Source organism: Schistocerca americana, chromosome 6 (genome assembly GCF_021461395.2).
Source record: "Schistocerca americana isolate TAMUIC-IGC-003095 chromosome 6, iqSchAmer2.1, whole genome shotgun sequence".
In the NCBI taxonomy this organism is placed as follows: Eukaryota; Metazoa; Arthropoda; class Insecta; order Orthoptera; family Acrididae; genus Schistocerca; species Schistocerca americana.
In genome coordinates this window covers 603,301,645-603,319,225 of record NC_060124.1, presented here as the reverse complement: position 1 = coordinate 603,319,225, position 17,581 = coordinate 603,301,645, and the positions used below count along the sequence as shown (strand labels likewise).

Genomic DNA, 17,581 nt, shown 5'->3' with positions numbered 1-17,581 from the left:
ATTTCCTCTCCCGATCCTCCTTTGTGCTTCCCCTCTACACAACTTGCCGTGGACGTGGCGTCGAAGCGTCGTTACCGTTATTCTCATACGTGACGAGAGAGAGCCGACGCTGGCGGAGGGGTGACGGCTGTTTCAAACCGCTCGTTTGCTGGAAGCCGCCCAGCACGCGTCGCCGCCTCCCGCAGCAGTGCGACTGAGCCGGAGCCGGGAGACTCGGGCTCGTGCTGGCCGCTGTCTCACCTCGCACTGCCCGGGCTGCGGTCCAGCTCCAGCGTCCAGCTCCTACCGGCCGCGTGCGCCCACCTGCGGCCTGTGCTGGAGGGCGAAGGAGCGAGCCGCCCCGGCTGCCAGGCAGCGCGCCCGCGCACTGCCCAGTCGCCGAGTCGTCGCAACCTCGTCGGTTTACTTCTGCTAAAAACGATAAACCTCACGAACCGCTGACCCCCTTTGCTTACGAAGCGACAATGTAAATAGAAACTCGTACAGGCACGCGTATTCAAATACACTACTGGCCATTAAAATTGCTACACCAACAAGAAATCCAGATCATAAACGGGTATTAACTGGACAAATATATTATACTAGACCTGACATGTGATTACATTTTCACGCAATGTGGGTGCATAGATCCTAAGAAATCAGTACCCAGAACAACCACCTCTGGCCGTAATAACGGCCTTGATACGCCTGAGCATTGAGTCAAACAGAGCTTGGATGGTGTGTACAGGTGCAGCTGCCCATGCAGCTTCAACACGATACCACAGTTCATCAACAGCAGTAACTGGCGTATTGTGACGAGCCAGTTGCTCGCCCACCATTGACTAGACGTATTCAATTGCGGAGAGATCTCGAGAATGTGCTCGCCAGGGCAGCAGTCGAACATTTTCTGTGTCCAGAAATGCCCGTACAGGAACTGCAACATGCGGTCGTGCATTATCCTGCTGAAATGTAGGGTTTCGCATGGGTCGAATGGACGGTAGAGCCCCGGCTCGTAACACATCTGAAATGTAACGTCCACTGTTCAAAGTGCCGTCAATGCGAACAAGAGGTGACCGAGAAGTGTAACCAATGGCACCCCATACCATCACGCCGGGTGATACGCCAGTACGGCGATGACGAATACACGCTTCCAATGTGCGTTCACCGCGATGTCGCCAAACACGGATGCGACCATCATGATGCTGTAAACAGAACCTGGATTCATCCGAAGAAATCGCGTTTTGCCATTCGTGCACCCAGGTTCGTCGTGGAGTACACCATCGCAGCCGCTCCTGTCTGTGACGCAGCATCAAGGGTGACCGCAACCATGGTGGTGGTGGTGGTTAGTGTTTAACGTCCCGTCGACAACGAGGTCATTAGAGACGGAGCGCAAGCTCGGGTTAGGGAAGGATTGGGAAGGAAATCGGCCGTGCCCTTTCAAAGGAACCATCTCGGCATTCGCGTGAAACGATTTAGGGAAATCACGGAAAACCTAAATCAGGATGGCCGGAGACGGGATTGAACCGTCGTCCTCCCGAATGCCGCAGCCATGGTCTCCGAGCTGATAGTCCATACTGCTGCAAACCTCCTCGTATTGTTCGTGCAGATGGTTGTTGTCTTGCAAACGTCCCCATCTGTTGACTCAGGGATCGAGACGTTGCTGCACGATCCATTACAGCCACGCGGATAAGATGCCTGTGATCTCGACTGCTGGTGATACGAGGCCGTTGAGATCCAGCACGACGTTCCGTATTACCCTCATGAACCCACGGATTCCATATTCTGCTAACAGTCATTGCATCTCGACCAACGCGAGCAGCAATGTCGCGATGGGATAAACCGCAATCGCGATAACTTGCCATCCGACCTTTATCAAAATCCAAAACGTGATGGTACGCATTTCTCCTCCTTACACGAGGCATCACAACAACGTTTTACCAGGCAACGCCGGTCAACTGCTCTTTGTGTATGAGAAATCGGTTGGAAACTTTCCTCATGTCAGCACGTTGTAGGTGTCGCCACCGGCGCCAACCTTGTGTCAATGCTCTGAAAAGCTAATCATTTCGATATGACAGCATCTTTATCCTGTCGGTTAAATTTCGCGTCTGTAGCACGTCATCTTCGAGGTGTAGCAATTTTAATGGCCAGTAGTGTACAGAGACATGTAAACAGGCAGGTTACGCCCCTGGTCGGCAACGGCTATATAAGACAAGAAGTGTCTGGCGCAGGTTTTAGATCGGTTACTGGCGCTACAATGGCAGGTTATCAAGACTTAAGTCGGTCTGAACGCGGTGTTATAGTCGGCGCACGAGCGATGAGAGACACCATCACCGAGGTGGCGATGAAGCGGGGATTTTGCCGTACGATCGTTTCACGAGCGGACCGTGGATATCGGGAATCCGGTAAAACGTCAAATCTCCCACATCGCTCCGGCCGGAAGAAGATCTTGCAAGAACGAAACCAACGACGACTGAAGAGATTCGTTTGACGTGACAGAAGTGCAACTGTTCCGCAAAGTGCTGCAGATTTCAGTGCTGGGCCACCGACAAGTGTCAGCGTGCGAACCGTGCAACGAAACATCATCGATATGGGCTTTCGGAGCTCAAGGCCCACTCCTGTACCCTTGATGACTGCAGGCGACACAAAGCTTTAGGCCGCGCCTCTGCCCGTCAACACTGACATTGGACTGTTGATGACTGGAAACGTGTTGCCTGGTCGGACCAGTCTCTTTTCAAATTGTATCGAGTGGACGGACGTGTACGGGTACGGACACAACCTGTATGTCAGCAGGGGACTGTTCAAGCTGTCGGAGGCTCTGTAATGGTGTGGGGGATATGCAGTTGGAGTGGTATGGGACCCCTCATACGTGTACATACGGCTCTGACAGGTGACACGCACATAACCATCCTGTCTGATCACCTGCATCCATTCGTGTCCATTCTGCATTCCCACGGACTTGGGCAATTCCAGCAGGACAATGTGACAGCCCACACGTCCAGAATTGCTGTAGAGTGGCTCTAGCAACACTCTTCCGAGTTTAAACATTTCCGCTGCCCACCATACTCCCCAGACGTGAACGTTACTGAGCGTATCTGGGATGCCTTGGAACGTGCTGTTCAGAAGAGATCTCAGCCCCCTCGTGATTTATGGACATCCATGCAGAATTCATGATGTCAGATGCCTCCAGCACTACTTCAGAGATTAGTCGAGTCCGTGCCACGTCATGTTCCTTCACTCCTGCGCGCTCACGGACGTCCTACACGATATCAGGCACGTTTACTAATTTGCTTGACTCTTGAGTGCAGTACTGGAACTGAGTCCACTCGATTCGCGACAACACACTTGCTACTGTGGTCCGCCAGTCCGACGACACGCCTCAGGTCGACGGCCGCACAGCCGCAGCCGTCCTCCGCCGCGGAGTGTCGTGAGGTCCGCTGACGCCGGCCTGCGACAGCAACGGACGCCTCGGCAGGCCGCGCCCGTCGCGGAAGCAGCTCCCTTCTCCGTGTACGAGCCAGCAGCGGCGCTCGCACTTCCTGCCGCGCGACCGGCAAGGAGAACACACTGATGCTCCGATTCAGCGTTGGTGGTGTGCGGCTCCATACAATCGTGTCGATTAAATATCTAGGCGCAACGTTGCAAAACGACAGTGAAATGCAACGACCATGTAAAGACTGTAGTGGAGGACGCGAATGGTCGACTTTTGTGTAAGAATTACGTGTTCCTATAATTGTCCCAGTGCACTAAAGAGATTGCGTACACAACACTTGTGCGACCCATTATCGAGTACTATACGACTGTTTTGGATTTCCACCTTCTCTAACTAAAAGAAGATACCGAAACAATTCAGTCACGCGCAGCTAGATTTGTTGCCCATAGGTTCGATCAGCACGCGAGTATTACGGAAACGCGCCGTGAAGTCAAATGGGAATCTCTGGAAAAAAAGAAGACGTCTTTTTCGCGAGGAATTACTGAGAAAGTTTAGAGAACTGCCATTTGTGGCATACTGGAGATCGATTCTAGTGCCACCAACTTAGATCTTGCCTAGGGACCGCAAAGACAAGACGAGAAGAATCGGGGCTTGTGTGGAAGCAGATAGACAGTCGAATAGTGGCTGCACTTACGAGTGGAAAAGGAACAGTAGCTGTATAACGATGATATACGGTACCCTATGGTGAGTTTGTGGAGTATGAAAGTAGATGCAAAGGTACAGAGGTTAGACAAAAACACGAAAACACCGCGAGAAATCCTTGGCTGAACACACACGCAGATGCTGCGTAAGCGTCGACCGCTACGGTCGCAGGTTCGAATGCTGCCTCGGGCATGGATGTGTGTGATGTCCTTAGGTTAGTTAGCTTTAAGTAGTTCTAAGTTCTAGGGGACTGATGACCTCAGATTTTAAGTCCCATAGTGCTCAGAGCCATTTGAACCATTTTGACTTGCTTCCGTTGCTCCACTGAGTCCAGGTTTCATGGCTTCGGCACCCCGTTTTCCTGTTACGGGCGTTTGCATTACCGACTTGCGGTTTGGGAATTGCAGCTTACCCTGTAATTCCAGCTTATGTTCTTCTGTTGCTGACAGGGTTCGCAACTACGACATTCAGTTTTACGGTGACTTTTGCACCTGTGGTCGCCTCATTTTGTCACAGTCGTCTTCAATAACCACCCGCCACGACGAGTTAACACACTCTCGTCCGTATTGCGAGTTATCGGATGATGTTTCCCCGCGTCCCGTGTGTGCGATGTAAATTTTCTATTCGGTGGCGTTTGAAACACCAAACACTTCTGCTGTCTCGACCGCGACAGCACCCACCGTAAGAGCAGTTTATGTACTTGTTACGATAACTTGCAATTATGAACGCGCTTCCTGTTAAATAATATAAGTATCGTGTAGTGTAATTAGAAAATGTAGATAAAAATAATAAAATAAAAACGCTAATAGTTGCCTTTCTCGCTGCATTAGGCTCACATGCATAACTGATTATTGCCGCGCACACACATGTCGCTGATCCTAAGGAAGGTTTATTTTCTCATGTCAGGGTAAGCTGACGTAAGCCAGATGTGAGCTTAACGTTGCCAGCTCCTGTCTGAAGTGCCTGGTGGTTATAATAAAAGCCGATGTTGAGCGCCCATAAGCCCCAACACGTATAATAAAAGTGCAGCGACTCACAGAGGTCCAGTGCGTACTGTTTGTTTGACCGAGCGGGGTGCCGCATCGGAGGACGACGGTTCAATCCCTCGTCCGGCCGTCCTGATTTAGGTTTTCCGCGATTTCCCTAAATCACTGCAGGCAAATGCCAGAATGGTTCCCTTTGAAAGGGCACGGCCGACTTCCTTTCCCATCCTTCCCGAATCCGATGAGACCTATGACCTCGCTGTTTAGTCCCCCCCCCCCCCCCTCCTCAAAAGGAAGTCCAACCCGTACTGTTTGTAATTATCGCATCGCAACGAAACTTGGCAGATATTCTAATGCGTTAATACGGAACGAATTAATGCTGAAAAAAAAAAAAAAAATAAAGCTGTCCATATTTGGCCACGAGGCGCAAATCTGGCGCTGTGGGTGCAAGAAAGATGTATAGAGATGTTTCTATATGTAATGGATTAATGGATTATCATCGGGACGTGGGCAGGAACGGCCAAACAAGTGAGAAAGGCACATTGTTGATTCTCGTATTAGTGACTGCTGCTCGTACAGTGTGGTCAGTATGAGCACCGGAGACGTCGAAGAGGTGGTGTTCAGCGCTAGATTTGCACCTGATGGCCGAAGAGTGGAACTAATTTTCTTCCAGCGTAAGTCGGTTCCGGACCAACGATTTAGCATATCTACCAAGTTTTCGCTGCGGTACGATAATTACAGCCCATACTGGACCTCTGTGAGTAGCTCCAAGTTTATTATATCCACTTGGTAGGAAGGTTGCGCACGTGTCATTTTAAAGGAGTATTGCCTACATAAAGTTCTTTACTTTTTCATAACGTTTATAACAAGTACCTTCCTCCATTTTGAACAGTAATCAAATGGATGGTTTTTTCGAATTAGTAAATGGCCATACTTTTATTAACGATGTTCCGTAGAAATGGTGTGAGCTCCAAGCAGAAAGAGGAACACTGGTTCAAATCTCTCTGAGCACTATGGGACGACCGCTACGGTCGCAGGTTCCAATCCTGCCTCGGGCATGGATGTGCGTGATGTCCTTAGGTTAGTTAGGTTTAAGTAGTTCTAAGTTCTAGGGGACTTATGACCACAGCAGTTGAGTCCCATAGTGCTCAGAGCCATTTGAACCATTTTTGAACTATGGGACGTAACTGCTGAGGTCATCAGTCCACTAGAACGTACTTAAACCTAACTAACCTTAGGGCATCACGCACATCCGTGCCCGAGGCAGTATTCGAACCTGCGACCGTAGCGGTCCCGCGGTTCCAGACTGTAGCGCCTAGGAGGGCACGGCCACCCCGGCCGGCGACAGGAACACTGGCAAGTAAACGATTAAAGTTTATGAAAGAGCTGACATCATACACATGCCAGGACCTGTCAGTGAGACGTAAGTACATGGTACCTTTTATACGAAGAACTAACGAAGACAACATTAGTGTCTCAGTTGTTGAGTAGTCACCAAAAGCAAATCTTTCTTCTTCACCGTAGCGTTTCCATCGTCTAATACGGGATCCGATTTTTCAGGATTTGGCGACGTTTATTCTGCTGTACAACTCTGTGGCCAGGTGTCCTTCCAGAAGCCACAGCCTCCAATGTAAGGTGAGGGAGCGCAGCCGTGTGCGACACGTGTCCGTGAATCGTGCAGACTTTGTTTTGTTCCTCGTCGTGTGTTGACTGTCCGTGTGTGGTATCATGTGAGGTGGAAATCTGGGGACCGTAGCAGCGTCCTCGTGAAGCAGCGTGTGAGGCAGTGGGGGTGTGCGCTGTGGCAGCCGGCGCGCGGGTTCGACGCGGGACAGTTCAGCTGGCCCAGCTCGCGAGCTGCCCCGCCGCGCGTCGCGCGACGCGACCAGCTGACCCAACCGAGCACACTCAGTGTTTGGACGGTTTAAAGCGAATGCGACTGAACTCGGTTCGCCTGTTTGTCACTGTGGCTGGGACAGGAGCGTAACACGTGACTGTGAAACGTCAGTCGCAGCCAGGCAGAGGCCGTGTACACAGTAAACGCGGAGGGGGTCTGGGGAGGGGGGCGTCAACTTGGTAGGCAGGGTCTGTTACCTTCCGAACAAAGAACACGTCTCCTCGAATCAAGAAAAGCGTGAGCAGTCGACTGGATTGCAAAGGAACTAAATCATTTGTCTTTCATCAAGACAGAGCACGTGCCCACAATGCGATGCAAAAACAGAGCAGGAGCTATTCCAAGATCCAGCGCGTAGGGAAAATTTGGCAGCCTACTACTTTCATCTACACTCGTATGCAAAACTGAGGGACGAATGTAACTTTCGCACGACGTGTCGCTGCCAACTAACGCACTTCGGCGATACAGGGGCAGAACTGCTACAGCATAGTCCTGAAAGTAAGTGAAAGAAATACGGAATGGAAGGTGTTGTAGTTGGCAGGAGAGCCAACACCGTGTTACGAGGCGAGGTCGAAATGCACGCGTTTTAGCTCACACAGGCTGGCGTGCGGAGGGAAGGAGTATACTGACGTGACGTCTGGAACATGACAAGGAATTAGAATTCAAATAGCGGACGTAATTAGTTTGATACTTAACTTTAATCCATTAATGATGAACGTCGCTCTTGACGGTAAATGATTCACAATATTATCTGTTCGGAATAGTAACTGAATATGGCCTCTTGATAGGTCGTAGCAAATGACGTAGCTGAAGGCTATGCTAAACTGTCGTCTCGGCAAATGAGAGCGTATGTAGTCAGTGAACCATCGCTAGCAAAGTCGGCTGTACAACTGGGGCGAGTGCTAGGGAGTCTTTCTAGACTAGACCCGCCGTGTGGCGACGCTCGGTCTGCAATCACTGATAGTGGCGACACGCGGGTCCGACGTATACTAACGGACGGCGGCCGATTTAAAGGCTACCACCTAGCAAGTGCGGTGTCTGGCGGTGACACCACAGAAGGAAAGGAAATACAGATTTATTTAAAGACAATAACTAGAACGAAGGCACTGCGATTTACGATGGAGCTCTGCACAGTACAAAAGGCGCGACACGGATGTGAATACGGTGTGTTAGCAAGGTAGGTGGCAGCGCCTGCTCCCACTCTGGCCATAAGGTCGGTGAGGAGTTTTCCTGGCAGCGCGTCACGCTGCTCCACCACCGCGGCTGACAACTGCTGTACGGTGACCGATGCACATGAGAGTGTTACACGACGTCTTCCCAGCGCATCCCACAAGAGCGCGATGGCATGTAAGCCGGCGTAACAACCAGGTCAGGCCAGTCACCGAATATCCTCTCGCTGCAAGCCACCTTCCACCTGGACTGCCCCATGTCGTCGGGCATTCTTCGTTGTTGTTGTTGTGGTATTCAGTCCTGAGACTGATTTGATGCAGCTCTCCATGCTACTCTATCCTGTGCAAGCTTCTTCATCTCCCAGTACTTACTGCAACCTACATCCTTCTGAATCTGCTAAGTGTATTCATCTCTTGGTCTCCCTCTACGATTTTTACCCTCCACGCTGCCCTCCAATGCTAAATTTGTGATCCCTTGATGCCTCAGAACATGTCCTACCAACCGATCCCTTCTTCTAGTTACGTTGTGCCACAAACTTCTCTTCTCCCCAGTCCTATTCAATACCTCCTCATTAGTTGTATGATCTACCCATCTAATCTTCAGCATTCTTCTGTGGCACCACATTTCGAAAGCTTCTATTCTCTTCTCATCCAAACTAGTTATCGTCCATGTTTCACTTCCATACATGGCTACGCTCCATACAAATACTTTCAGAAACGACTTAGTGACACTTAAATCAATACTCGATGTTAACAAATTTCTCTTCTTCAGAAACGCTTCCTTTCCATTGCCAGTCTACATTTGATATCCTCTCTGCTTCGACCATCATCAGTTATTTTGCTCTCCAAATAGCAAAACTCCTTTACTAATGTAAGTGTCTCATTTCCTAATCTAATCCCCTCAGCATCACCCGATTTAATTTGACTACATTCCATTATCCTCGTTTTGCTTTTGGTGGTGTTCATCTTATATCCTCCTTTCAAGACACTGTCCATTCCGTTCAACTGCTCTTCCAAGTCCTTTGCTGCCTCTGACAGAATTACGATGTCATCGGCGAACCTCAAAGTTTTTATTTCTTCTCCATGGATTTTAATACCTACTCCGAATTTTTCTTTTGTTTGCTTCACTGCTTGCTCAATACCAGATTGAATAACATCGGGGAGAGACTACAACCCTGTCTCACTCATTCTTCGTTACCCCGACTTAAACCCTATGGAGCACGTGTGGGACGCGTCCGGGCGACACGTCCACAGGCACAAACGACCACCCGGCAGCTGTAGAGCGCACTGGAGGAGCAGTGGAACAGCAGTGCAGTCCGCCCGCGGCGATCACACAACCCATTAAGAACAATGTCCTGGTTTCTGGATTCTTAGGGGGGCCGTCATAAATCGCAGTGCCTTTAGTGCCATTATTATTTTTGAATAAAAGTGTAATTTCTGATCGTCTCATTGCATATTTCTTTATCTTACCTTCTACACTATACTATACTACACGATACGATACTGAAGCAGTTCTTTCTTTATAAGCTGCAAGTTCCAGCGAGCTATGTTACTCGGCGGTGACAGTGACTACGCCGGAAACTGTGTACGCCTCCTTCTGCCCGCCCCTAAAGTTTTCACTTTCGGGAAGCAGGAGGCCGCGGCGAAGAGAGCGTCGCGCCTGCGGCGCCGGCGGCCCCTGTCGCCCCCGCCGCGCCGCGGCCGCTTTCTCCGCCCCCCCCCCCCCCCCCCCCACCTGATTCAGGTTTCGCGCAGACTCCGGGCCGCGCTCACCGCCACGTTCGCCTTTCGCCTTCCTGGTGCCACCGGAGGCGGAGGGATTCCCGGCGGCAGGAAGTGCACGCGGTGCTCGCCAGTGGCCAGTGGCCAATGGCCCCAGCCAGCATTCTGGTCTGCTCTGCCGCTGCAGTACTCACTGTACGTCCAGCTGTCACACAACTCCACTCCACGAAGTTCGAGCGGCCCTGGCGCACCCACTTTGTGAATCACGGTCGCCACTTTGAGACAGTTCTCCGACCGCCCAGATTTCCATCCGTCGCCGACTCGGGCGGGAGGCAGGAGCCGCGATTCCTGCCCCCCCCCCCCCCCCCCCTTCGGGATGCGTTCCGGCGGCCCTGGAGCTGGAGCGGCGTGGGTTCGCGTCCCGCCCTGCTGCCAGCCTCCCCCACACGCTGCAGCCCTCGGTCTCCCTCAAAACAGGCCGGCTGCCCCCCCCCTCCCCCCCCCCCCCCCCCGGTCCTCGGTCGCTCCTAATCACCTTGGCGGCATCGATGGGGACGCACATTACCTCTGTTTGTCAACCTTTGTAGTAGCCTAAGCTCAAACATGACGGCGTTCATGCAGAAAAATCTTCTCTCGAAGAGTCATTACGGACTCGGGAAAGCATCACTCGTATCAGATACTGCTCGTTCTTTATCCGTAGGTTGCAAACAGCAGATGCAGGCGTGCACGCAAACCCCGTCTTCCTGGAGTTCAGAAAGTACTCCTACACCGACTGGGATGCAGTAATACGGAATATCTACGCAGATTAGCGATCGGTTCGTCAGATCTGGGGCACGTACAAACCAGTACGTTATACTCGACGGCGAACACACTCAGAAACGAAAGTAATGTCGGCTGCGTCGTTTTAAATGTCCTCTCTAAACGATAAACATTGGACACAGGTTTTATAGTTGGTCTATAGTAGCAACTGCCAAAATATTATTTCTCGCGGAGCACCCAGTATATAGCGGTAAGTCAAGAAATTGTGTGATATGATATGAACACGTGAAATAAGCAGTGGAGAAGGTAAAAGGACACGTAGAAATGTTGCGAAAAACTTCGGTGAAAGGAAATCGCGGGGTAGATGCTACATGTACGAATTCCCGAATGTTCGTCCTTCAAAATGGCTTCAAATAGCTCTGAGCACTATGGGACTCAACTGCTGAGGTCATCAGTCCCCTAGAACTTAGAAGTACTTAAACCTAACTAACCTAAGGACATCACACACACCCATTCCCGAGGCAGGATTCGAACCTGCCACCGTAGCGGTCGTGCGGTTCTAGTCTGTAGCGCCTAGAACCGCTCGGCCACGCCGGCCCGCTTTTGCTGAAAGACATCGTACATGTACACATAACGTGAAGTTTCATTCGCTACACTTCCAGCCAAAGCACTGACCGTGGAAAGTAGCAAACTTGTATGGACTGCAATACGTAAATTATTTAGTTTACCAAATACACTCTGAGACCAATAAAAAACGACGCAACACGAAGGAACTATCCGAATGTGACGGAAATTGATAGATGTGATGTACATATACAGGCAAGCAAACGAGTACAGTTTCAGGAAAATTGGATGCTTTAGTCAAGAGAAAGTGCTTCACAAACTAAGCAATGGCGCGTCAGTCCACGTCTGGACCTTATACAATCAGTTATTCGGCTTCGCATTGACTGACAGAGCTGTTGGATGTCTTTTTGGGGGGTATCGTCACAAACAGTGTCCGACTGGCATGTTAGACGGGCAAAATCGGAGTGCCTTGTAAATAGTGCTCCAAATATTCTCAACTGGGGAGAGAAACGGCGACTTTGCTGGCCTGGCCGTGCGGTTAAAGGCGCTGCAGTCTGGAACCGCAAGACCGCTACGGTCGCACGTTCGAATCCTGCCTCGGGCATGGATGTTTGTGATGTCCTTCGGTTAGTTAGGTTTAACTAGATCTAAGTTCTAGAGAACTAATGACCTGAGCAGTTGAGTCCCATAGTGCTCAGAGCCATTTTGAACTTTGCTGGCCAAGTTATTTAGCGAGCACGAACACGAGCAGTACAAACTCTCGCCGTATGCAGGCGGGCATTATCCTGCTGAAATGTAGGCCCAGGTGGCTTGTCATCAAGGGCAACTAAACGGGCCGTACAATATCGTCGACGTACGGCTGTGCTGTAAGGCTGCCTGAGCGGTCGTGCTACCAGCTCAAACGGCGCCGCAGACACCACACCTGGCTGTCCTCGGCGCCTCCACACACGTCTTAGCTGGCCATCGGGCTCCGTTCGAAGCGGGGACTCACCACTGAAGAAACCTCTACTCCAGTCAGTGAGATCTCACGCCGAAGACGCCTCTGGAGACGCCGACTGTCCCCTGCCACGCGGTCCGACAGCCAGGACTGCTGGTCTGCGGTGCCACTTCACATCAGAGCGGGACCCCTTTGGTTGTCATACCTGCGGCACCCTTACAGCACGGCGGTACGTCGGCGATGTTCTGCGCCCCGCTTCCTTGTCCTCGATGACAGGCCACGCCGACCTTACATTTCAACAAGACAATGCCTACCCGCATACGGCGAGTTTCCACTGCTTGTCTCCGGCCTTGCCAAACCCTACCTCGGCCAGCTGGGTCTCCTGATATCTCGATAACTGAGAATGTTTGGAGCGTTATGCGCAGGGTCCTCCACTTCTACCGACCAAACACGCCAACTGGACGTAATTTCGCACGATATCCATCCGGAGGACTCCCAACAACTCTATCGATCAACGCGAAACCGAATAACTGAATGCTTGTGAAGCTCTTCTCTTGAATAAATCACACAATTTTTCTGAAACTGTCCAAATGAGCCGACCGTTGTGGCCGAGCGGTTGTAGGCGCTTTAGTCCGGTACCGCGCTCCTGCTACGGCCGTAGGTTCGAATCCTGCCTCGGGCACGTACTGTCGCCTGTTAACACCGCCACCAATGAAGTACGGGCCAGTGATGTGGTGTAGTACAAATCCACACCATACACTGCTACTACACTGACGTTGATGTTCTACTTGGCAAAAGCAAAATGCGTCTTAACGGTGATCTGTAGTGCATGTTGTGTAAGATGGCGATCCCACGGTTTGTAAACGTGGCTTCATCGATAAACAGTACCGTACGCATAGAATCTTAGCTTCCTCGCAGGATCCACAGACAATGTTCCAGGCGAATCCGAAAGTCATTACCACGAAGCCCTCGATGTAACGACGCTTGGCGCGGGAGGTGTTTACGCCTGTGAAGAATGGGCAGCACGCTTGTTCGAGGGATTCCCACCAGTCTCTCCATTTCACGAGAACTGGCATGTGGGTTTATTGCAGCGGCTGCCAGAAAAGGTACTTCTGCTGCCTCATGTGTTACTCTTTTGCTCCGAATCCGCCTGCGTGCAGACATGGGCTCTGTCGCGCGAGACCTTCTATCAGTATTCGTGGAGGCGGGTCGGTCGATGTTCTAGCGGAACGCTGGGCACACACTGGTGCCGTTTTGGTGACATCCTCCGTAAAGTAATAACATATCAGCCGTTTCTTCACTTGTGAAAACCGTGACGAACGTCTAGGATGGATGGTTAAATTAACATCACGTTTACAACACAGTCTGCAGTACACCAGCGCCATTTACCTGTACGTACGTCAACACAGATCAGCACGCTTGGTAGTGGCGTGGTCCCGCACACATCGGCGACTGCTGTCCGTTCCGCCGAGGGGTTGTGCTGCAGCGGGTCGTCGTGTACTGTTCCGTAGTGTGTGCGTAGAGCGAAACCGTTATGTGCCGCTTGTGGCAGGTCACCCTATTCTTACTTTCGGCCCTCATGATAACAGTGAAAGTAAAACTGCGTACGTCAATCACATCGCGAGTACGAGCATCTTAGGATGTGCAATAGCGGCGCGTTTCGTTTATTTCAAATGTCAATTTCTCGGGATGTAATTCATGTATTGCGATGCAAACAGAGCCATTCTTTTCGTGATTTTTCATGTTTATTGACTGCGTTAGAAATAACACGGGATTTCTATTTAAAAAAAGCATGAGTTCGTGTCGAAACTATTAATTCCTTACGTCTTAGGATGTCTCATAGTATATTCTTTTATGAGTCCCTTCCACACATTCATACCCTTTAAGTTGTTTTTCAATACCTATTATTGTTCCAGAGATATTTGCGGTGAAATGTTTAATTGGGCAACTCTGTAATCATTCTCATGCAGGAAACATTGTCTTTCTATATCCTTGCTTTCATGCGGAGTAAGGCACGAGCAAGTATACGGAAAATTTGAAATTATTTACTCATACACAAGGAAAGTTGTAGCTGATGTGTTTAGTCAGCGCGATTCGACTCCTTTTACATTTGTTTCAGGATCATTTACGATTCTTGACGTAAAAAACAGATGTAAAAAACTATTTTGTAAATTAAGAAGGAAATTATTAAAAATAAATATTAATCTTACGGCTGACATTCTCTCTGGTGAGGATGCTAGTGCCGTTGCGGTCGATTTATTTATTTGTTTTCTGCATCAAAATGACCTAGTTTAGATCAGTAGGTCGTGGAGATTATGCGTTGTCCACTCCCAAACGCTAAACAAATTAATTAGCATTAAACCTACGGTACATCAAAAATTTTAACGTAAACTTTAAAGAGAAATACTGAATTCTAATTTTTGTATACCAGAAATATATTACTCCTGCAAACCAGTGGAGGTCGGGGAATGAGTCGTTCCGGCTGGCCGGCTGCTGTGGCCGAGCGGTACTAGACGCTTCAGTCCGGAACCGCGCTGCTGCTACGGTCCCAGGTTCGACTCCTGCCTCGGGCATGGATGTGTGTGATGTCCTTAGGTTATTTAGGTTTAAGTGGTTCTAAGTTCTAGGGGACTGATGACATCAGATGTTAAGTCCCATAGTGCTCAGAGCCATTTGAACCGTTCCGGCCGTCAGACGAAAACAGCGGCGACACCTGTGGATGTCGCGACTGTGCTTTACAGGCGGCAGGTATCCGTAAACCGCCGTCTGCTTCACGGAAGATTCTTCCTTACGAAGAAATCCAGACTTTTTCGAAACCGATACCACTTTCTACTCCACAGATAACGGAAGGTACGAATATTTGAAATCTGTCGCAAAAATCGCGGAAAATTCTCCGCTACAGAGAGAGGCGTATGTCTGCCCGTCATAGGACTCAAATCTGATATTAATATAGTAAGAAGTCGTATCTAACTCAGCAGCTGTTAAACTTGGTAGGTCTTCCTACAGAGAGACTGATCAGCCAGGAAGTTATGACCACCCACGCACTATCGATATAAAGCCGTCCGGGCAACAGCAGCTTCAGCTGGCGAGGAATGGCTGCTAGCCAGACACGCGCACGGTGTACGTGCTATCAGCGAGCGAGCTGTGCGCGTGCAGAATGGGGAAGGCGCGCCATCTTCCTCAGTTTGAGCGAAGGCAGGTGGTGATGGCACGGAGGCTCGGCACCGAGCATTTCGGAAACTGCACGACTTGTCGGGTGTTGGATGAGAGCTGTGGTGAGTGTCTTCAATACGTGGCGAAACCGAGGTGAAACCACGTCGAGGCTCAGGCTGGCAAAACACGACACGCGGCGAACTGTGTTATCAGAATGTAATGGTGGGCAGAGTACACGTGTATCTGAACACACAGTGCACCGAGCACTGCTACCGATGGGCATCAGCATCCGACGACCCTAACACGTGCCCACATTAACACCACGACATCGGCAATTGCGATTGACACGGGCACGTGACTATCGGCACTGGACTTGGCGCAATGGCAGAGCGTTGCAGAGACTGACGAATCCCGATACCTTCCTCATCGTGCCGATGGGAGGGTGCGAATCTGTCGCCTTGCGGGGGAACGAGTGCTTGACACCTGTACTGCACGGCGGAGTCAAGATGTGGGCGGCTCCGCTGCGCTCTGGACAACATTCACGTGGCCATCCGTGGGACGAGCGGACTCGTGAAAGACACCACGACGGCCGAGGACTATCGTACATCGGTTGCAGACCACGTACACCCCGTTCGTGCGGATCAGGTTTGCCGACGGCAGTGGTATTTTTCAACAAGATAATGCACCGTGTGAGAAGGCCAGGAGTGTGACGGAGTGGCTCGAGGGACAAAGTGGAGAGTTCCAGCTGAAGCGCCGGTCCCCCAACTAGCCGGATCTGAAGCCGGTCGTGGACGTGACGGAACGTGGCGCCACAGCTTATCGCCCCCTTCCCCAGAATTTACGCGAATCGGCTGACTTGCGTGTGCAGGTGTGTGCCAGCTTCCTTCAGCGACCTTCCCAGGGCTCATTGCTTCCATCGCCGCTGTTATGCTGCCCCCGCCTGGCTGCCGGCTGGAGGACGCAGGCGCCAGCAGCCACCAGCTGCTCGGAGGCCGGGCACGCGCCGCCCACGCGCCTCCCCTCCGGCATGCTGAGCAGCTGCGCCGGCCTTCTGCAGGCGCTTTAGTGGCGACGACGAGGCCGGTAATTTGCCCGAGGCCTCTCCCGTTAAGGAGAGCGTACCTACCGCCGGAAAACATATTCCTCCTCCGTATCTAGCACAGTATTCCACCGCCCTACCCGACTGACTGATGTGCTGGAAGACAGCCTCCCTGTCACCCACCCGCTCGTACAGCAGTGCCCCCTGCACTTGTGGTGCAGATACATTCTACAGGTCGGATCGCCGGCACCACTCGAGGGCCCCGCACTCTGCCTCCTTCGGTCATAATCTAAATCCACATTTCCGCCGACACGTAAAACTGCTCGCAGCCAGCCGTCCCTTTTCCATACCGACCCTTTTACTCACTTTTGCCTATCTGACCCCTCTCACAGAAATGACCCCCGCTTCATTGACATGTGCTGGAACCAGTCTACATCTACATCTACATCCATACTCCGCAAGCCACCTGACGTGTGGCGGAGGGTACCTTGAGTACCTCTATCGGTTCTCCCTTCTATTCCAGCCTCGTATTGTTCGTGGAAAGAATGATTGTCGGTATGCCTGTGTGGGCTCTAATCTCTCTGATTTTATCCTCATGGTCTCTTCGCGCGATATACGTAGGACGGAGCAATATACTGCTTGACTCCTCGGTGAAGGTATGTTCTCGAAACTTCAACGAAAGCCCGTACCGAGCTACTGAGCGTCTCTCCTGCAGAGTCTTCCACTGGAGTTTATCTGTCATCTTCGTAACGCTTTCGCCATTACTAAACGATGCTGTAACGAAGTGCGCTGGTCTCCGTTGGATCTTCTCTCTCTCTCTCTTCTATGAACCCAATCTGGTACAGATGCCACACTGGTGAGCAATACGTAAGCAGTGGACGAACAAGTGTACTGTAACCTACTTCCTTTGTTTTCGAATTGCATTTCCTTAGGATTCTTCCAATGAATCTCAGTCTGGCATCTGCTTTACCGACGATCAACACTATATGATCATTCCATTTTAAGTCACTCCTAATGCTTACTCCCAGATAATTTATGGAATTAACTGCTTCCGGTTGCTGACCTGCTATTTTGTAGCTAAATGATAAAGGATCTTTCTTTCTATGTATTCGCAGCACATATTCAGAATGCGGGTACTTTCTTTTTTTTATCGGTGTAACAGTCACAGAACATGTAGCGGTTACTACCGTTGTTACTAACTGGCACCAATATGCACTAACTCCTTACACATACGCAATGACGTGAAAGGT

The 17,581-nt window shown here is 50.8% G+C and overlaps 1 protein-coding gene across 1 annotated transcript in view; it reads right to left on the bottom strand.

The window, feature by feature from the left end:
* LOC124620339 (clavesin-2) overlaps nucleotides 1-16,321 on the bottom strand; it is a 63,672-nt gene extending 47,351 nt beyond the window's left edge. The window contains exons 1-2 of the mRNA XM_047147013.1: nucleotides 16,204-16,321; nucleotides 241-411 (exon numbers count right to left, since the gene is read on the bottom strand). Coding sequence (XP_047002969.1) covers nucleotides 241-411; nucleotides 16,204-16,321 — 289 coding nt within the window. The remainder of the gene's footprint in view (nucleotides 1-240; nucleotides 412-16,203) is intronic.
* Between the last annotated feature and the right edge of the window lie 1,260 nt (nucleotides 16,322-17,581).